General features: G+C 37.9%; 2 protein-coding genes across 3 annotated transcripts in view; one reads left to right on the top strand and one right to left on the bottom strand.

The window, feature by feature from the left end:
* LOC137274414 (nuclear pore complex protein Nup98-Nup96-like) overlaps nucleotides 1-2,236 on the bottom strand; it is a 37,779-nt gene extending 35,543 nt beyond the window's left edge. Inside the window, exons 1-3 of one of the 2 annotated variants that reach the window (XM_067807587.1) lie at nucleotides 2,058-2,236; nucleotides 1,170-1,256; nucleotides 157-189 (exon numbers count right to left, since the gene is read on the bottom strand). In XM_067807587.1, the coding sequence (XP_067663688.1) occupies nucleotides 157-189; nucleotides 1,170-1,224 (88 nt within the window). In that variant the 5' untranslated portion in view covers nucleotides 1,225-1,256; nucleotides 2,058-2,236. The remainder of the gene's footprint in view (nucleotides 1-156; nucleotides 190-1,169; nucleotides 1,257-2,057) is intronic. The other variant, XM_067807586.1, reaches the window with a different exon arrangement.
* A 1,454-nt stretch (nucleotides 2,237-3,690) lies between these two features.
* LOC137274417 (sorting nexin-6-like) lies at nucleotides 3,691-18,918 on the top strand. The gene is made up of 13 exons (XM_067807589.1): nucleotides 3,691-3,827; nucleotides 5,615-5,872; nucleotides 7,480-7,610; nucleotides 8,622-8,697; nucleotides 9,235-9,318; nucleotides 9,903-9,977; nucleotides 10,305-10,335; nucleotides 10,743-10,827; nucleotides 11,721-11,760; nucleotides 12,580-12,666; nucleotides 13,823-13,912; nucleotides 15,095-15,160; nucleotides 16,311-18,918. The coding sequence occupies exons 1-13, from the start codon at nucleotides 3,825-3,827 to the stop codon at nucleotides 16,452-16,454; spliced, it is 1,170 nt and encodes a 389-aa protein (XP_067663690.1). The 5' UTR covers nucleotides 3,691-3,824; the 3' UTR covers nucleotides 16,455-18,918.
* Nucleotides 18,919-19,703: the final 785 nt, after the last annotated feature.

Genomic DNA, 19,703 nt, shown 5'->3' with positions numbered 1-19,703 from the left:
GGTCTCAAACACAACTCTGAATCTCCACTGGACTCTTGTCCTGTAACCTTATTAACTCTTAATGAAACTTTATTGCAAACACTTTCTATCTGATCCAGATAACCTTTCTTCATTTCTCAAATAATAATTATGGAATAAATCAAGAAAACCCCTTACTTTGTCCAAATGGTGTCGAACTTCCAAATGTGGCTGCAAAAGAATTTAAAGATATATTCAATGATGTCTAACAAATGACAACATCATTAATCAACAAAGAAAGCAAACGCATACTGCTGGATTCTGAATGCAACACAGAGGCATAGGTTTAAAATACAGACGTTTCACTTCTGTGTAAAATTATTGTGTGTGTACTTGTTGCCATACTCAGCAGTATTCCAACTGTAAGATGGGGACCTCTAAACAACTGAACACAAACCAGACAATCCTGTGATTGATATTATGATCATGATAATGATCACATACAATAAACCAGTTCTCCAAACTGACCACCTTACATGCTAGTCACCTGTGATGTCTAATGACGAATCCCCCAGGGTATACTTCTCACACTACATCCAAGTACTAATATCACAAAAAATTGCAATATTCCAGCTATATGGTGGTTGTCTATAAATAATTAAGTCTGAACCAGAAAATCCATTCATCAACAGCATGAGCATCAATCTACGCAATTTGGATATGATGTCATCTGACATGTGTCAACCGACTCAGCAAGCATGACCACCAGATCCCATTTCTTGTCTCTTGTGACAAGCTCAGGTTACTGAAGACCAATTCTAACCTGGATCTTTATGGGTTATATAACAAAATAACTGGGGTGCAATGACCAGAGTTAACCAAGTCAGCGACCACCTGATGTCATTAGTTGCCACTTGCAACACGCATTCTAACCTGGATCTTCATGGGTGATTATCAACAAGCTTGTATTTTTACTTTGCAAACAACAACCCAGATTATTACATATGTCAGTAATGTCACTTCAAGATACCTGAACATGTCAACATAGTGAGACTGGAAATTGTAATATACAAAATAATTTAAGGATATTGGTATTTTTATGATTGACATTTTATCCGTATGTCAATGAATAAATACATCATTTTTCAAAATTTCAAACTTTTGCGAATTTCCCTCACTAACATGTCCAGTATATTTCAAATGATACTTACAAGAGGTGCCACCACCAAATCCAGTTCCAAAACCCATCGGCTTTTGGCCAAACATCACTGTACTACCAACACAGTCTATTGGTTATTCTGCAAATATAAAACACATACATATTAAGAAGATCAAATCTAAGGAGTGATAATTAAAAATCAACCAAAAACTGTCAACTCAGGAAAGGAAAAGTACTCAGACTCTTCAATATTATTTGGAACTAATTATTTACCATGAATACCATTATGACTGCAAAAAGATCTTTATTGTAATTAAAGTACACTTCAAAACATTCATAAGTCAGCACAAACGTCTGTGGCAAAGTCCAAGAGGAAAAAGCCCTACACAATTTTTTTTAACTACTTTGCCAAATATTTCACAAGTTATGTACCAATTTACATACACCATACCCTTGATTCTAGAGGTGTAACACAAACCAGTTTCTCTTTCGCCATGAGAAGTCTCATCTGCTGTTTTTGGGAATAGGTACATTTCTGTATAATTAACTTTGTGTGTGTTAGATCACTCATTTTTCAACGGCTTTGAGTGACTCGTGTGTTGGACCTAGGACAAATTATTTCCAGATATGCAAGTCCTTGTGCACTCATTAACAGTGTGATATACGAGAAGTATCAGAAGTCTAGCCACACAAGATAGTCTACATCCCCTGTTTACAAGATTTAGGTGTTAGCAACAGGACCCAAGTAATGTTCTAAAACTGAGGAAATCACGATGGGCATATATGATGCTGCCTAAAACATTCTGTAATTTTAAAAGCAGGGATTTGTTTGAATGTGAACAGGACGTAGATACGGTTGTAGAGACGAGATCACAGTCCATTTCAAAAATCCACAACGGCATTTAAATTTCAAAATCCAAGAAAACACGCCATCCCTCACCTTGTGTATGCCTTGACCAAGTACGTTACAAAATGTTTATTTCAGGGGTTCTTATAGAGTCGCTATGTTGTCATACTGCAACCTGATTCAGCTGCACAAATCTAGTTCAAGGCAGGCTCACCCGCAATGGCGCCTAAAATAAAAATGGCGTCACGCACGTTTGGGGATCCCCAAATGGCGTCAGGGTAACCTAAAAATAGACAGACGTAGACTATACATCCGTAACAACTACTTACACATCAATAGGAAGTACGGCACTTTACCGGGCGCAGTTTTTCAGATAAATTAGCACTCAGTAACGATCGGCAAAGGTGCCTGACCCTAACCCAAGCCCCTGACCCTAAGGATCGTAAACGATACCTAACGCTAACCATAACCCTAAATATTGTAATGGGTGCCTAAGCACAGACCCTAACCTTAAGGATCGTACAACTTTGGGTGCTGCGTCCGGTAACCTGTATTCTAACGGTCGATAGTGTGAGATTAGTGGTCATTGTCCTCAACTGTTATGCATGGTAACTCATCATCATAACATGAATTAAAGGGATGCAACATTCTGTGTTTTAAGATATGATCCTTCTTTTTCTTCACGGAATCGAAACTTGCACGGGTTTGCTTCATATACCGCTGACAACACATTTGGGGGATCTAAACCGGGCCATAGCCAAGACCATGTGGTAATCAAAGTTATAGCGTATCACGAATTGTATAAACTGATGTACACACCATTCATTCATCCATTCCGTTTCTCGTGTTCGTTTGTGTTAACCAGAAAATCCACTCACTTCAGTATCCTTAGCAATTTGATGTTGGTTTGCTGGTGTGTGATCAAACGCCGCATTCAGCAATATTCCAGAAACAATGGCCGAAATGACCAACTCAACTCATGTGTATATTTTAAAGGGTGACCATGTGCGAACGTCTTATTTCCACCAATTATCACATTATAGAAGAAAAATAAACTGCAAAAAAATAAAAATGAAAATAAAATAATAATAATAATAATAATAATAATAATAACACTCAACATAGTAATTGTTACGGACAGAATTGTCCAAGAAAGACTCTATGAAGCCAAAAGTATTTCTTTATAGTCTTGAAACAACTTGAAATCCATGTAAACATGTTTTTATTAGATACGATCAGGCATTAAATATCATTTAGTCGACAGAGGACCGTTTGAAGATTTATTTATGTTACTAGTTAATAGACAAATAGTATTGAGGAATCCCCTGTGTTCGGCAGACTAGAGGAGCAATGTTTTAACAACTGTTAGAAAATGCTTTTCTCTCAAGTTCTCACATTGCATCATATTTCAATTTGGAAAACTAATATGTATTTTTTTCTGATCAGCGACAACCAGAAGATGGCAGTCGTCCTACTGTCATAACGCACTTGCGAAAATAATAATTTCTCCATTAGTTATTTTTAGTAACATCTCATGGGAGTGTACATTTAATCATTCTCCAAATTGGATTAATTAAAATGGGAAGTTAATAAATCAAAAGTATTCAAAATTAATTAGTGTATCCATAAATCAAAAACGTTCAACAGAGTCATAAAATTAAAAATACATATAGGACGAATAAATGTTTATCTGTATGTAAAACAGAGATATCCCCGCGGGACGGCCATCTAGCGGCGGAAATAACAAACAAGGACGAAAAAGACGCCTTCTCCGGGAAGTAAGTCGATGAACGGGTGGAAACGTCCATCAGAATTTGTCAACCGCCGAGAATCTGTCTCCCAATTACAAATACAGTCTAAATGGTAAATTACGATGAATGTTTTCCTTAATTAATGTTGCTGTTTCTCATTGCTTGTCCGAAAGATCTCATGAAGTCTCTGACACGCCCCCCTTTTTGTTGACGTTTATGTATTGCTTTCATCATTGACATTATCAGCTGATTATAACAATGTTTGATGGACTGTTATGACTTTTGTTTTATTCGTTATTATTTTCTTTGATTGGATGTACAAGCAAATCTAGTGTAGGTTATTTATGGGCTGAGATTGCAACTCATGGAAATAGGAACCAAAATGAATTGGATTTGACAGGTCCACCCCAGATGATAATCGTCATTGACAATGCATTGATTGTAACTTTTTGCACGTGATTTATAATTAACTCTGCATGATTATGACATTTAGATGATGAATATTTTATGGTAGAGGTAAATACCTGTTTGATATCAACTACTGACTTAGTTGTTTCACTTATTTGGAAACATTTAATGATTTGTGATCATGCTTCATACTGTCATTTTATGACAATCACAGGATTTGATATAAATTCACAAACCTTGACTGATGGCATCATGTTACTCTTTGGGAAACTAGAATAAGATTTGTTGCATTCAGGCTTGGCTAATAGTAACAATTTTCTGCAATTGGCAAGGTTGCTTACTTTTATATTCTTGATAAATCTGCAAGAAAACAAGCTGATGTTTTTTCTTGGTGAAGCAGTGGGATCAGATGACTTCATTTCAGGTTGTTTCATCCTCATGTTTTGATGTCCCATGGAGATTTGGGATAGAACTGATTTTCAGTGGCTCATGCTTGTCGTGAGAGGCAACTAATAGGATTGGGTGGTCAGACATGCTGATTGGTTGACACATGTCATCATATCCCAGTTGCGTAGATTGATGCTTATGATATTGATCACTTGATTGTGTTGTCTAGCCTTGATTGTTCACAGACTGCCACCATATACCTGTAACTGGAATATTGTCGAGGGCGGCGTAGCCAAATTGACTCATTCATGTTTTGTAGACAGTCATTTTTGCCTGAAGTCATGATGGTTCATACTATAGAAATAATCCATAAACTGGTATGCTAGTCATGTTAGAAGTTCATGATCTTATACATGAAACATACTGTAATTGTGTATGTGTGACATCTATGTATATTGTCACTGATTAGGCTATATGCATGAACAGTCTCTTTACCTGCTTAGGATATCTGTGTGGCTCAGTATCATAATATTGTTTGTGGTTGAAGGATGGTCATGTGGTTTAAGTATGAGCTCTTTGTGTTGAAAGTCTGGGGTTGATTTCCAGTGAGCACAGCGTTTTAGCCCTGACTGGATAGTACAGGACTTCAACTGACCCATTCATTCACCTTGTGTGCTGTCTTACTCCAATGATTTTTAATATGTATGGGAGGCAGGCAGTGTTTGACCTTGAGCCTGAAAGGCTGCAGGCCCTAAGGATCCAGAACCATGAAAAGTTGTGCATGACCTCCTGCTCAAACTCACAGATATGAAAGCGACCCATGGAGATCTGGATTAGAATTGGTCTTCAGCAACCAATGCTTAGTATGTCGTAATATGTGACACTTGCAGAAATCAATGCTTATACTGTTGATCAGTAGTCCAGACTGCCGCCTTAGAGCTGGAATATTGCTGAATGTTGCATTAACAACAAACCAGCCAATAAACCAACCATACATTTGCATGCAATAGTCCTGTATGTGAGTATATAACCCATTTTATTGTTTCCTTTCTCTAACAAGATATTGATGAAGATGAAATTTGTCTTACATGTTTCCATTTCCAGGACGATACTTCAAACAACTTAATGAACGGGTCAGACACGGGTAGCTCTGCGGACTCCACTCCAACAAAACATGCTCCTTTTTCTCCACGTTTTACTGTTCAAGTGACGGACGCTGTGAAAGATGGTGACGCAATACAGTTTACTGTTATGTCGACCAGGTGTGACTCGGAGAAGGGCTTTGTTGTGACCCGGATGTTTGAGGATATTGAGTGGCTGCATCATTGTTTGTTGACCCAGAATGATACAGATGGAATTATTGTAAGTTTAGAAAGCTTTGTAGTATAATGTTCAAGCCTACATAAAAACGCAAAGAATTATAACATCTTTACAATTAACCTTTTGTTGAGGCCAGGGCAGTACATTTTCAGAGTGAAAAAGAAATGTGGTGCATGTTTTAGTTAAATATGTTTTTCACAGATGTTTCATTATGAAATAAACATCAGATCAGTGCAGGGGATTAATAAAGGTCTAATTAAGACACCTGGGCTGACACACTTTGAAAAAGTTTATTTTTGTCCAAAATTGTAATGTTGTTAAAAAGTACTTATTTACATTACTTCAGGTGTATGTTGATATTTCATTCATTCTGAAGGTTTAAGCCTGAACAGAGGGGATTGGTTAGCCTAGTGGTTGCAATGTTTGCTTGTCATGTGGAGGTTTGATTCCCCACATGGGCACACTGTGTGAAGCCCATTTCTGTTGTCCCTTGTTGCTGGAATAATAACTTAAAAAAATTGTCTCACATTACCAAAACATTCACACTGTTTTTTTGTTGCAATTGATCTTCAGAAACCCATTCTTGTCAAAAGTGGTGACTAACAGGACAGGTGGTTGAAACAAGTGGTTGAAACAATCATATCCCAATAGCATAGATCGATGTTCATGCTGTTGATCACTGGAATGTCAAGTCCAATATTGATGAAGCTGACATAAAACAAACTCACTCACTCAATGACATGCAGTTCACCCTGCAGAATGTTTACAGCAATATCATGAATTTGAGATCTTTCACTCAGTTTTGAGAATTTTATTGGCATTTTTCAACAGATTTACTGCCAAATGTCCAGACCAAGGCCTGAATCATGAAAATGCTTTTTAATTCTTCTGCTGTTTTTAGTTGCCAATGAAATTCTTTTAAAGAGAAAGGGTTTCTGTGGTCTGATGGTGAAATATATGGTCTTTTTTTCAGACCCAAGTATTGCTACATATATCTAATTTTGTACCATCTCCATCCTCGATATCTCCAGGGCAGACGTTCCGATAAGTCTCCACTATACCCTGGATGCATCTACGGCTCACCCCGATACATTTGTTACCTTCCTTGGCTGGCTTTTTAGCCAATCAGGTGTCTACGCTGGGAGGTTGAGCGAACCAATCTCGATTCACTTTCGCTTTTTAAATTCTCTAACCGATTCAACTTGGCAAACAACAAACCATGCAGAGGTTCTCTGAAAGAGGTAGATGGACTTCTTGCATATGTTTTTAAAAGGTATCCATTTGCCTGTATGATTTCCTCAAATTGTCAGTCACACGTCGAGCAAACCTTCGCAGTTGCAGCTGCTACCTTTGTTGACACTGGCAAGTTCGGTCATAACGGCGGCCTTGCTGATTGGCTACTGTGAGAATGCGGAGCTAGCAAAGGGAGGTAATAAAATTATCGGGCCGACCCGTAGATGCATCCAGGGTATAGTGGAGACTTTTCGGAATGTATACCCTGGAGATATCGAGGATGCACCATCTCATGAGTCATTACTTTCTGAAGTTACTCTTTGTAAATTCTTTTATTTGTATATTATGCTTTTTCTTCTAAATTAGACAAGCAATATAGATTGAATTTCTTATTTGTGAAAGTATATTTTTAACAGATACCACCCCTCCCAAACAGGCCAGAGATGGATCCACGCAGCGCAGAAACCAAGTCAAAGAAACAGCTTGGAAATGACACTAAGATTCTCAAAGGAGATGAATTTCAAAAGGACTGTCGAACAATGGAGAAGTAAGTGTCAAACCTGCTGACCAGAGATGGCCAGTCATTCCCCTATAGGGGTGGTATGGTAGCCCAGTGGTTTTCTCATCAGAGGGGATAGGGTTTATTTTAATGTTTACCATTCCATGGCATGTAAATTAATCATCATTTGATCCCTTGCATGTCAGACTTCATGTATTTCCTGATGCAAGTATTGTATTACATACAAATGTAGTAGTTTCCTTACAGCCCATTATGTCCTTTTGAGCAATCCTTCAGGTATAGGGCCATCTTCTATTCTCGCGGTAAACACATTTTCTGCTGAGATCACTGATGTGTGATACTTAGCAGTTGTTTACATCATTGACTGGTAACTAGGATGTGGCCCAAGTCTGTGAATTATCTAAACGTTGCAATGTAATGAATATTTGTGAGTTTTAACTAACTTGGAAAAATCATAACTTTTCCCCGCTCTTTCCTACAGGATTCCTCTTCCTTACAGCTAATAACATTACTTTCTCATTATGCCATGAGAATGGGAGATGTCTCGAAAAGTGGGCAGTGGACAACCATGTTTTTCATCGAGCTCAGGTGCAATATACACCTGATGGATCAAGCAGTTGATAGATGCAGATGTTAGAGGAGAAATCTCTTCATTTAAAAACAAGTATACATACGAAAAGAACTGTTTGTATTATTTTTTTAGCAGATATCCGTAAGTACCGCGACAATAGGGAATGTCAGTATAAATGAATTTGTCACGACCAATGCTGAAAACCAGACATGTAGAATGATGTCAACAATCTTCAGCAATGATGTCTTTTCTATAGTGATGTCAATTTATTCTTACCTTATGTGACAATGAGATTCTAATAATGTGAACATATATATATATATAGATAGATGCCATTACTAATACATTGGTGTGACAGATTTAGTGCACATACAATTTTTATTAACTTGCTTATTTTACATCCTGTTTGAAGAGAAACTGATTAACTGTCAGCTATAACAGCTTACACTGTGTCTATTCTGTTTCAGGTACTTACAGCTCATGTTGCAACATGAGGCATTTGGAGGTGATGCCAGTTTAGAAAAATTCCTTACGGAAAAGGAGGTTGGTGTTGAATGTTTAAAAAATATTTTTGCATGGAAACTTATTACCAACATTTAAAAATTCTTTTAGGTCCCATGTGAGTTCTAGTTTGATTTTGGCTGCCATGGTAGCCATTTTCATGTTTCATATTTACCTTCGTATATTGTAGTTACACATTGAATACACACAGTCACTGATGTACCCCTTTGTCACCAGCAGACTAACAACATTCCTACTTATAAATGTGATCAGATCAGGTTAGAATTGGTCTTCAGCAACCCATTGCTGTACGAGGCAACTAACTGGATTTCCTGACTTGGCTGATGCATGTCATTGCAATGCATGCCGCATTATAAAGCTGGATTATTGCTCAGCATGGTGTTCAACAATAAAAGTAGAAGTTTCTGTATCTGTAAGCAAATAATAGAGCAACATGGCCTTGTTATAATTTTACCATAGGTTATTTAATGTTGGTTCAAGGTAATATTTTTATAACAGAAGGCGATTTGAGCTCTTTGTCAAAAGCATTTTTACATCATTTATCGACATATATTTCAGCCACCTGTTCGAGTGAAGGTCAAGAAGGGTTTGTTTGGCAAACTGTCTTCAGCAGTGGACGGAGCACGAAAAGGGGGACATCGAGTGAGTCCATTATCTTGAATAATAACATGAAGGAATGCGTAAGAGTGTGAAATATTAAGTCATATTGAGTGAGTGAGTGAGTGAGTAAAGTTTTAAGCTGCATTTAGCAATATTGTGGTAATATCTTGTGGTAGCACCAGACATGGACTTCACACATAGTACCCGTGTGAGGAATTGAAGCCGGGTCTTCAGCGTGACAAGTGAACGCTTAGAGCACTAGGCTGCCCCACTGCCCCAAGCAGTAGTGAGGGAATGAGTGAGAAGGAAAGCATGAAATAGTGAAGGAATAAGTAATAGTGAATGAATGAGTGAAATAAAGGAGTAGTTAGTGATAGAGCAGGAATAAACGTGAGGTGAATGGGTGAATGAGACGGAATAAGAGAGTGAAGGAAAAAATGATTGAATATATGGAGTGAGAGAAAGGAAAATATATAGAGTGTAGTTAAATGATAATAAAATTATTGTGAAATGTGCCATTTAAGTCCTCCTGCATGGAGATATTGGACCTGTATGTTTGTATCTATGGATACTTAACCCAAACTACCCATACAAGAACACCTATAATATCTGTGCTCACCTTGCAGGATATTGACGAATACTTCCACAACAAGCGAGAGTGGGCGACTAAATGGTCACAGGCTATAAAGGAAGCATCTGCTGTATGTATATATTTAATCATTTTGACTTTTAGCTATTGAAGGTGCGGGTTAGAATTGGTCCTTAGCAACTCGTGAGGCGACTAATGGGATTGGTTGTTCAGTCTTGCTGATTTGGTTTCCTAGTTACATATATTGATGCTCATGTTGTTCATCACTGGATTGCTTGGTCCAGATTTGATTGTTTACAGACTGCTGACATATAACTGGAATATTCTGAGTGTTCTGTCATACAACAACCAAACAAAGTGGAATTTTTTGATAATTAACAGAAAATAGTCTGTGAGGATATAACATTTCTTTATAACTGTGATTGTTCCTTTGTTGCAGAACTTTAACAAGATTGTATGTGCTCAATACAGTAAGTATAAATAATATTATCATTTTGTAACAACCATTATGCATTTAGTATATCTCTGTCTGTCTTAATATGTCGTCTAGGTAACCTCACATTATTCATAGAGTATGCAGACATCTACACAAGAACCTTCTCACAGTTACCCTCACATTATTAATAGAGTATAATAGGTCTTCACAAAAACTTTCTTTTAGTTAACCTCACATTATTTATAGAGTATGTATATGTCTACACAAGAATCTTTTGCATCAGTTTGATTGAACTCACAATGTGTTTTAATTACAACTATTTATAATATATTTGTTGCTTGTTACCAGTCCAGCTTTATGTTTTGAATATTCTGTATGTCACGTGTAAACAATGTAGAGCCAGTGGGTGATATCATGAGACCATGCGTCTTGTATTGCCAGGAGTGTCCAGCAGCTACACCCACCTGGCTACGGCGCTCACCTGGACCGGCGCCAACAAGGATGATGCCACTATAAAAATAAACAGGTGTGTTTGTCATGGTATAATTTTAGGTGCTTGGTGCAAGAACATTCTGTCAGTCTTATTTGTGAGTGAATAGATGGAGTGATAAGTGTGAGTGAGTGAAAAATAGGATGCAAATACATCACTAATATATCCTCACTAATATGGCAAATTAGTGAGGATGATTGATTGAGAGGAGTGAGTGGAGTGAGTGAGTGAGTGAAAATGAGAGGAGGATGGTAAATTAATGACGGTGATTGAGTGACTAGATGAGTGAAAAAGTGAGTGGATGAGTGAGTGAATGAGTGAGGGAAAAAGAAAGGATGGTACATTAATGAGTGTGATGTGCTTGAGTGAAAAACTGAGTGAGTCAATGGATTACTCTGTGACTTGGTGAATTAGTGAAGATGAGTGAGTGAGTGAGTGAGGGTGAGACAAAATACGCTTCAAATATGGGAAATTGACATCTGCCAGGTCATTGATGTTACAGGTCAACACAAAATAATTTCATCAGCTTCAAGTCATTTTTTGTAAGGGCACTGGGTGGAACACAAGGATTAGTCTTTTGACAGTACTGTTTGCTGACATCCCCCTCTTATGCAACATTTTTTCACCACAGTCCCCAAGCCACCCCTGACCCCATCTCTACCATATATAAACGTAAATTTTTGGGTCTTCTCCCAATAATAAGTGACCAGGGCCTAAATTTATGAAGCTCTCTTAGTGCTAAGATTGTCGTAAGGTAATGTTAATGAATGGCACCTGTGACTATCTTAACGCTAAGAGAGCTTACAAATATAGACCCAGTCCGTCATTTTATCTAATTTTGCCTTGACAGTCAAACCGAATATATTAAAATCAGATATCTCATTTTTTAGGTTGAGATATTGTTTAACTTATTTTGTTGTATTTTTCAGGGTGTTTATGAAGCTCAGTGATGCTTTGAATGACTCAAGGGTAAGCTTTGCATTGAAGATGAGATTAAGCTGGGCAATCAGTTTAGGAACAGTGTGTTAAAGCATTGTGTCCAATTACAAATAAAGGTGGATAGGTATCTTGATTTTGCTCAAACAGTGATTTTTGGGTAGAAATCACCTACCAAGAAAACAGAATTAAAAACAAGATGTCTTTTTTCATTTATTTGCATAAGTGTTGGAATCACCATAATTATAAAAGAAAGATGATCATAATTTCTCTCTTGGGACCCGTGAAGGTCCGGGGTAGAATAGGCTTTTAGCAACCCATGCTTACCACAACAGGTGACCATGCTTGTCGCGAGAGGCGACTGTCTGGATCGGGTGGTCAGGCTTGCTGACATGGTTGACACATTTCATTGGTTCCCAATTACGCAGATCGATGCTCATGTTGTTGACCACTGGATTGTCTGGTCCAGACTCGATTATTTACAGACTACCACCATATACCTGGAATATTGCTGAGTGCAGTGTAAAACTAAATTCACTCACTCACTCACTTACTCACTTTGTCTTGGCATCAGTAATAAGACTTGACTTGGCAAGCGCTGTGAAAGCTGTAAGAGACTGGAAACCATTTTTAAAAATAACCTGTTCTAAATCTAGATTAAAGTATAGGATTATCATGAACTTTAGCTCTGTGATCATTTTGAACAATGGCATCTTTGTAGGTAACAATATGGGATTTGGTGAAGTGATGATAACATGAAGGGGAGGGGTAATGAAAAGCCTGAGTGTGAGCTTAATGCTAAATAGAAGAGAACTATGATAATGCAACATATTCTTCATGTACACATTTCAGCATGGTCTTGAAGTTCTTTGCTCCAATGATGAGAGGACCCTGGGCCTTCAGCTGGACCTATATGCCAGATACAGTGATTCTATCAAGGTAGGTGCCTGATGGGTGGATCACAGCTGGACTTGTGCCAGATACAGATTCTATCAAGGTAGGTGCCTGATGGGTGGATCACAGCTGGACTTGTGCCAGATACAGTGATTCTATCAAGGTAGGTGCCTGATGGGTGGATCACAGCTGGACTTGTGCCAGTGTAAGAAATAAGCCAAAAACCCAGCCAGACATCAGAAACTTCAAAGTGTTACCAACCCAAAGTGGATTTAAAGAGACTAGACACCAAATTATGGTGAATTTTTTCAGATGTATCAAAAGTTTTACCAGATCATCAGTCTGGTTAGATGGAAATGTAGACCATCTGTCAGTAATCGAAACCGTCTGGGATGTTTGGAAAGGCTGTATTTCATACACTGCTTGTGTTCAAGAAACATTAATTCCAGTGACATGTTTGACTGTTGTTATGACTGACTGAATGATTTCAACTGCAGATGTGCTCAGAATACATTATGCAGAAGTATTTGCTTGTTAACTAAGCTGCTGTTCCATACTTGTTGTTTAAGATGATGATAAACCATCCTGGGTCCTGATCGGCAAAGCATTTGTAAGGTTACAAGCCATTGTAACTATATAGTTTACCATAGGCTTAGGAATGATGTAGTGCTAAGAAGGCGTTGTGGATTGGGACCCTGTGCTTGAAACTGCCAATAGTGGATACTAGATGTAGCTTGCAGCTATTGCAAATGTAGCAAGGTGTGGCGTCATCCCACAAATGACCTCCTATACCTTGTCAGCTTGCCTTTGGGGTTAAAGTTTTTGGTACTCATGAAGAATTGATATTCAAAAACCCATACTTGTAAAAGGTGACTAACAGGATCAGGAAGTCAGACCTGCTGACTTGACAGGCACATTTCATTGTATCCCAATTGTGTTTATTGATGCTCATACTTTTAATCATAGGATTTTCTGGTCCAGGATTGATTATTTACAGACACCACCATGTAGTGGGTATACTGCTGAGTAAGATGTGAAACTAAACTGACTCAAGTTGGTTATGTGTTCAAGGCTTTCAACTTATATCAGAAGACCGTTGATTCGAAACCCTCCATTGAAGGGTGCTACACAAACATCACATTGACAATAGTCTTAATGTCATTGTTCACACTGTAATTTAAGTTGCTTTGTCTGTCACCAGGACATGTTGCTGAGGCGGACCTGCCTGCTGGTGGAGTATGAGGATGCTAACAAGGCTTTGGACAAGGCCAAGCCTCTGAAGAGACAAGCTGTAAGACATGAATGATTATGTATTTCATTAGATAGCACCAAGAGCCCACCTTCCTCAGTACAATAGGCCATGCTACAGGAATACCAAAGACATGATGGTGGATTTAATGGCCGAGTGTGTGGAGGTTCGAGGGTGATCCCAATTTCGAAATGGAATGATACTAATAAATAGCTTCGCATTTTCCCTACATGAAAACTTTCATCACCACAAACACCCACGAAGAACCAAGTTAGACGTGGTCTTCAGTAACCAACACTTGTCATAAGAGGCGATTAGTGAGATCAGGTGGCCAGACTCACTGGCTAGATTGACACAGGTCATCAGTTCCCGAGTGTGTAGACTGATGCTCATGCTGTTGATCACTGGATTGTCTGATACAGACTCAATTATTTACAGAATATTTATGCTGCCATATAGCTGGAATGTTGCTGAGTGCGGTGTTACTCCATCACCAAACATAATCGATTGTACCCAACGTGATGGAAAAATCACTACCTGACTAATGCTATGGGACTAAAATGGTTGTGAACACTGCCAGCTTCATGACTGCAGTGCTATAAATTGCTAAGTGAAAATAAAGGAAAGGCTCAGCTTCAGCTTTTAAGAAGGTAATCCAGGAAATGTCCCTCTGGTAATTGGAAACCCAAAATCTATATATTTACTAAGGGAAAAAAATCGGGGATCACATGAAAGCACAATTTTTCATTTATTTTTTTTCCAGGTTTCTTCACAAGCTATGCAATACAAAGCATGTGAAGAAACCTTGGAAAACAAATAAAGGAACATTTGTGCTTTCATTTGATCCCTTATTTTTCCCGTCAGTACACATCAAAATGAATTATGTTGAAGGGGAGGTACTCCATGTATTGGGTTGTTCAGGAAGTGGGGCGGTGGAAATAGCCCAGCGTGGATTCATTCCCCCAAGGTGTGATGTGTGAAGCCCATATTTGGTGGTATTGTTGGATTATTGCTAATAGTGGCATAAAACCATACTCATTCACTCACATATTCAGGCACTGATGATATAAAGATATGTACAATTTGGCACCTGCAATGGAGTATGATTTCAATTTTTTCAATATTATTTTCATTTCAGTTTGTTTTTGTTTTTTCTGAATGTCATGTGTTTTATCAGAGTGATTTTGTCTTAATCATTGATATTTGTAACTACTATGATTGCAGGCTGAGGAAGCTAAACAGGCTGCTGAGAAGTCATACGAGGTTTGCTCCGACAATGCCAGGAGAGAGGTAACAAGCTGTTCTGTTTGCAGTACTTTTATGAGTAGTGCCCTTTTCTAGAAACCATGCAATGGTTATGAGTTCATCTTGCAATTCACCGATTTTCATCTCCTAAACCAATACCACCAACATCATCAATTCTTCAAACAAACATTTTTTTTTATGATTTGCAACCAAAACGCATAATGAGGATTGTTATCTCTTGATTCCCAAAGCATGTGAAGCCCTTAGCCAGTGCTTCATAGGTGTACGGACCTGTGAAGATCTGGGCTCGAAGTCTGACTTACTTTGATCATTGACCATTGTCATTGTATTAAAACTGTGTAGATCAATGTTTATCTCTCAATTTTCTTGTACAGACTTATTTTGTTTGCCAGCAGAAAAACTCATGGGCTTCTCTAAAGTAGCAAACACCTTGAACCAGAACCACTTTTCATCCCATGTCAAGCTGACATATCTTCCTATGACTGGAATAAAACAGCAGATGCATTGAGTCTTGAATGAGAATCAAAAGTGGAATTATGAAAATATATTCCCATAATTGCAATATGTATCTGAATTAACACTCCCGGTGCCCCCATATTGCCTGAACTCACTGAGGTGTCAACATTAGATCTGTGACATAACCAGGGTACTCTGTGTGGTTGTCTGGATCTCAGCACCCACAAGACTGGCAAACATAAAGGTTCAGTCAACTTGAGTGTATGCATGACAGGATTGTTTTATACATTGTATATACATAGCTTCAGAAAGGACTCTGGTAACATGGTTGGACTATATATAAATAGCTATTATATAAGACCTACACTGGATACCTGGATGAGGTGTTAAGTACCTTGGTAGTTGATGTGGAATCTCCCCAGCTCTGGTCAACATGGTTGATTAATCAATGAAGCAAACTGGGGCAAAGCACCGTGACTGTCAATATTCAAGTCTGTAAATTTAGTTTCTAGCCCCTTTTAGCTATATTCTAGCAATATTGCGGCAGGGCACACCAGAAATGGGCTTAACATATTGTACCCATGAGGGGAATCAAACCCGACTCTTCAGTGTGACAGTGTTAACATATCTCATTGAAATGTCACAGCAGTAAATGCAGGCATGTTTTTTGTGCCTTCAACTGTTAGAAAGTTTTTCACATCCTCTCTTTATGTTCTAGATGAAGACGTTTCTCCAACAGCGGATTCTCTCAACTCAGGAATCACTGGTAGCATTTGCAGAGTCACAAATGAGAACTGCCCGTGACACATATACTCTACTTGTCCGCACTCTCGCCTCCATCAAACAGATGGAACAACTGTGAGATCTAAAGGAGCCTTTTTGAACCCAGTCATGTGATCTTCTTCCTGTCATGTGATAGTCATGTGATGACAATTGCTCACTTGTCTATGAGGCCAGATAGTTAGAGTTCCTTGATCAACAGATGGTAATTCCAATCTGTTCTTTTTTGTAAATTAGATAAATAATGTCAAATACTGGATATATTTCATGTATTCAAAGTGATTGTTTTCTCTTTAGTGTCACAGAAAATTGAAAACTTGTTTAAAAGGTTAGTAGTAGCTGTTATTGAGTTCAAACAGGCAGTAAGTCTGACAAGAGTTGTGGATTATTGACCACACAAATTGACTGAATGAAGGGTAGGTACATTTATGGATTCAGAATAAATCCAAAGTGCCCAATATGTTACTAGTATATTGATAATGTAAATTAACACTGATGTGTAAAGTATTTACAGATGTGAAAAGTTATCACATGGGACATAGTTTATGAAAGAATACCGCATCCCCTATATTATCTCAATCATTATCAAAATGTAGCACCTATACAAAATATCAAATCAAAATAGATTAAAACCAAATCTCATTCATGTGTACTTATTTTTATAAGATAAAGCTATATACAATGAAAATATACTGGCCACATTATTATATCGACAGGGATGTACATTGCTTTCTCCAGCCAATATTATTGTTCTTGTAATAAGTCCACCTCACCAGTAGTTATCTCCCTTCCACATGCATATTAGTATATATAGTGATAACAGTCTGTTCATATGTGTAAGATGTTCAATTCGAGAAAGCGTTTTTGTTTTCTTCATCATGAGGGGTATTTCACGGAAGTTTATGTTCATCGGTATTTGTTATACGATGTTAGTGTTACCCGTTGTTTGGTCATTTATTGGCATAAAACATTTTTTTTATTTTGGAATCAAAATCCTGGATTTTGAAAAACAGTGTTGTTGAACTCTTGTTCGCTTGATGCACCATGAGTCTGTAAAGAGTGTGTGCATACTCAACATCCCTGTGCCTGAAATTACCATGTATTTAACTCAGATAGCACTCCCTCTTTAATATGCCCCCTGATTAGAAGTATGTAGCAAACAGATTGCCTTCCTTTCCCAAATTTGTAAAGATTATTATTGTTGTTACTAAATGTACATACCATGAAATTTAATCCGTATATATCACTAAGGTGAGCTTGAACCCCAAAGTAATTGGATGATCGTGATGCATGGTAATACCTGTTGATTGACTGTATAGTGTCATTTTAAACCTCATGCTAATTAGCGTCCCCTTTCCACGGCTGTTCTAATAATCTCCTCCTTTAGATTTTCATTAGGGATGTGCAAGGGGTGCTAAATATGTTGACCATTAGAAAATTGTAAAACATGACTTTTTTTTATTTCCGTCAGTGTAAGTATCCTCGACTCAGATTTTGAAATTTTTGTTTGTGGGGTGTCCTGTGATGGCGCATTGTCAATGCTTCATGGGTGTTTGTTCTTTACTGTCTTTCATATTATAGGGTATTTCCATACCGCACATAGTAACACAACTGGTACATCCCCCCGGTCAACGGATGTCATTCTCAGCGGCATATCATATTAGGGATCATGCAACTCTTGCAGCCACTAGGCGTTATCGTGGTTTTCTCATCCTTATGCATTCACAGCTGGGTGGACTGGGACACAAAGTCACAGTACTTTGTCCATGTTTATTTCACGTTACTGTACCCACAACTAGGTGTTTGTTTGTATTCATGTGTCCACCATCTTGTCATATACCAATGGATTCATGGGTTCTTTTACATGCACAGGTTTGTGTAAGTTCCACTTGAACTTGACTGTGACAACACTGAAAGAATAGGCGCACAAAGTTGACTCTAAGGTTTTTACACCCAGTCACAGGTATGCTCAATCCTGGTACATCAAACTTGCTGGATCACTAGCCTTGCACCTTAGCCAGCTTCCCTACCATGCCCCATGCATAGGCTCACTTTGTAGTAATGGTGGGATATTTTACTATCCAGTCAAGTGAAATCCTGGTCCCAGCAAAGAGACAACTGATGCTTACTCACCCCAATGAATGTTCAGTTTACCCCAAAACCTCACTCGCTGTACGTCCAGCAGTGGTTGTGTTCATTCACAGGTCATGCCTAGATCAGGCCTGAAGAGATTCAGTGACGTTTACATACTATTTCATTACCAGGCAGTAAACATCTAATTAATTAAGTTGGATGATTATATTATGACATTAGCCCAACACTTCATATCAACCAAACTGTATTGACAGTGGATGGAGAAAAACGATGAATCTATACCCATGAAGGAGTGGTGATGATACCAGAACTGTTGTGTAATATTAGATACTGCACCGTAAAATACATATCGTACATACAACATAAGTTATCAGAGACCTAATCGCCAGTATTTCGCAACTGAAGCTATGCTCATATCCTTGTTAAACTTGTCCAACATATCATTTTTATAAACAAAAGAATCATTTCATTTCACTTATGTATATTCATTCCCCCAGTATCCATACATTACTCGAATATAGGACACCAACAAGGCTGCATAAAAATGATTAAGTGTTTCTCGGGCAAATTTATTTCAAAACTGACGTGGCCGGTAGGACTTTGTTTTTTAATTTTTTATTGAAAAAAAGTGACAAGGGAGGAACATATTTTTCTTTTTTTTCTCTCAGAAATACAGCTTGAGAAGTTTAGCACGTGTTGATGAATTGTAGATTTAGTCACACTCGTTCTTACAGACACTCTTTCTATAGTGGACAGATTGACGCGGCAAAGTTGAAATTATTTTTTCAAAATGGCAATAAAAAATTGTTATGCGCACAAATAAAAATGACGTGACGGTGCCCGAGAAACACTTCACTTTTTTATTTAGTCTAATATCCATTAGATAAGGAAATCATTAATTTGTAATGCCTCACAAATATACTTTGCCATACATGTGCAACATGTGTCTATGTTAACTGCTCTACTCATGTTAGGCTATAAGGCCAGAAGTGCAATAAGGTCATATCCCACACCTGTATATACAAAGCTGTATGAATTCATGAGATAGTATATATCATGCATCATATGCTGCCAAATATGCTGTAGTCAGCAAAATTGACGCTTAAGAAATTTGGAAAGGTATTTTCTTCTGAAAGCATTCACACTGAGTTTGTAATACAGTGCAATATCAGTGTTATGTGTAACATTGGGAATTTTGGAACTAATCAAAACTCAGTGTGTGTGTGTGTGTGTGTGT

The sequence above is a fragment of the Haliotis asinina genome, chromosome 2, assembly GCF_037392515.1.
Source record: "Haliotis asinina isolate JCU_RB_2024 chromosome 2, JCU_Hal_asi_v2, whole genome shotgun sequence".
Lineage (NCBI taxonomy): Eukaryota > Metazoa > Mollusca > Gastropoda > Lepetellida > Haliotidae > Haliotis > Haliotis asinina.
The sequence above is the reverse complement of the archived record's forward strand: the minus strand, read 5'-3'. Positions and strand labels throughout refer to the sequence as shown.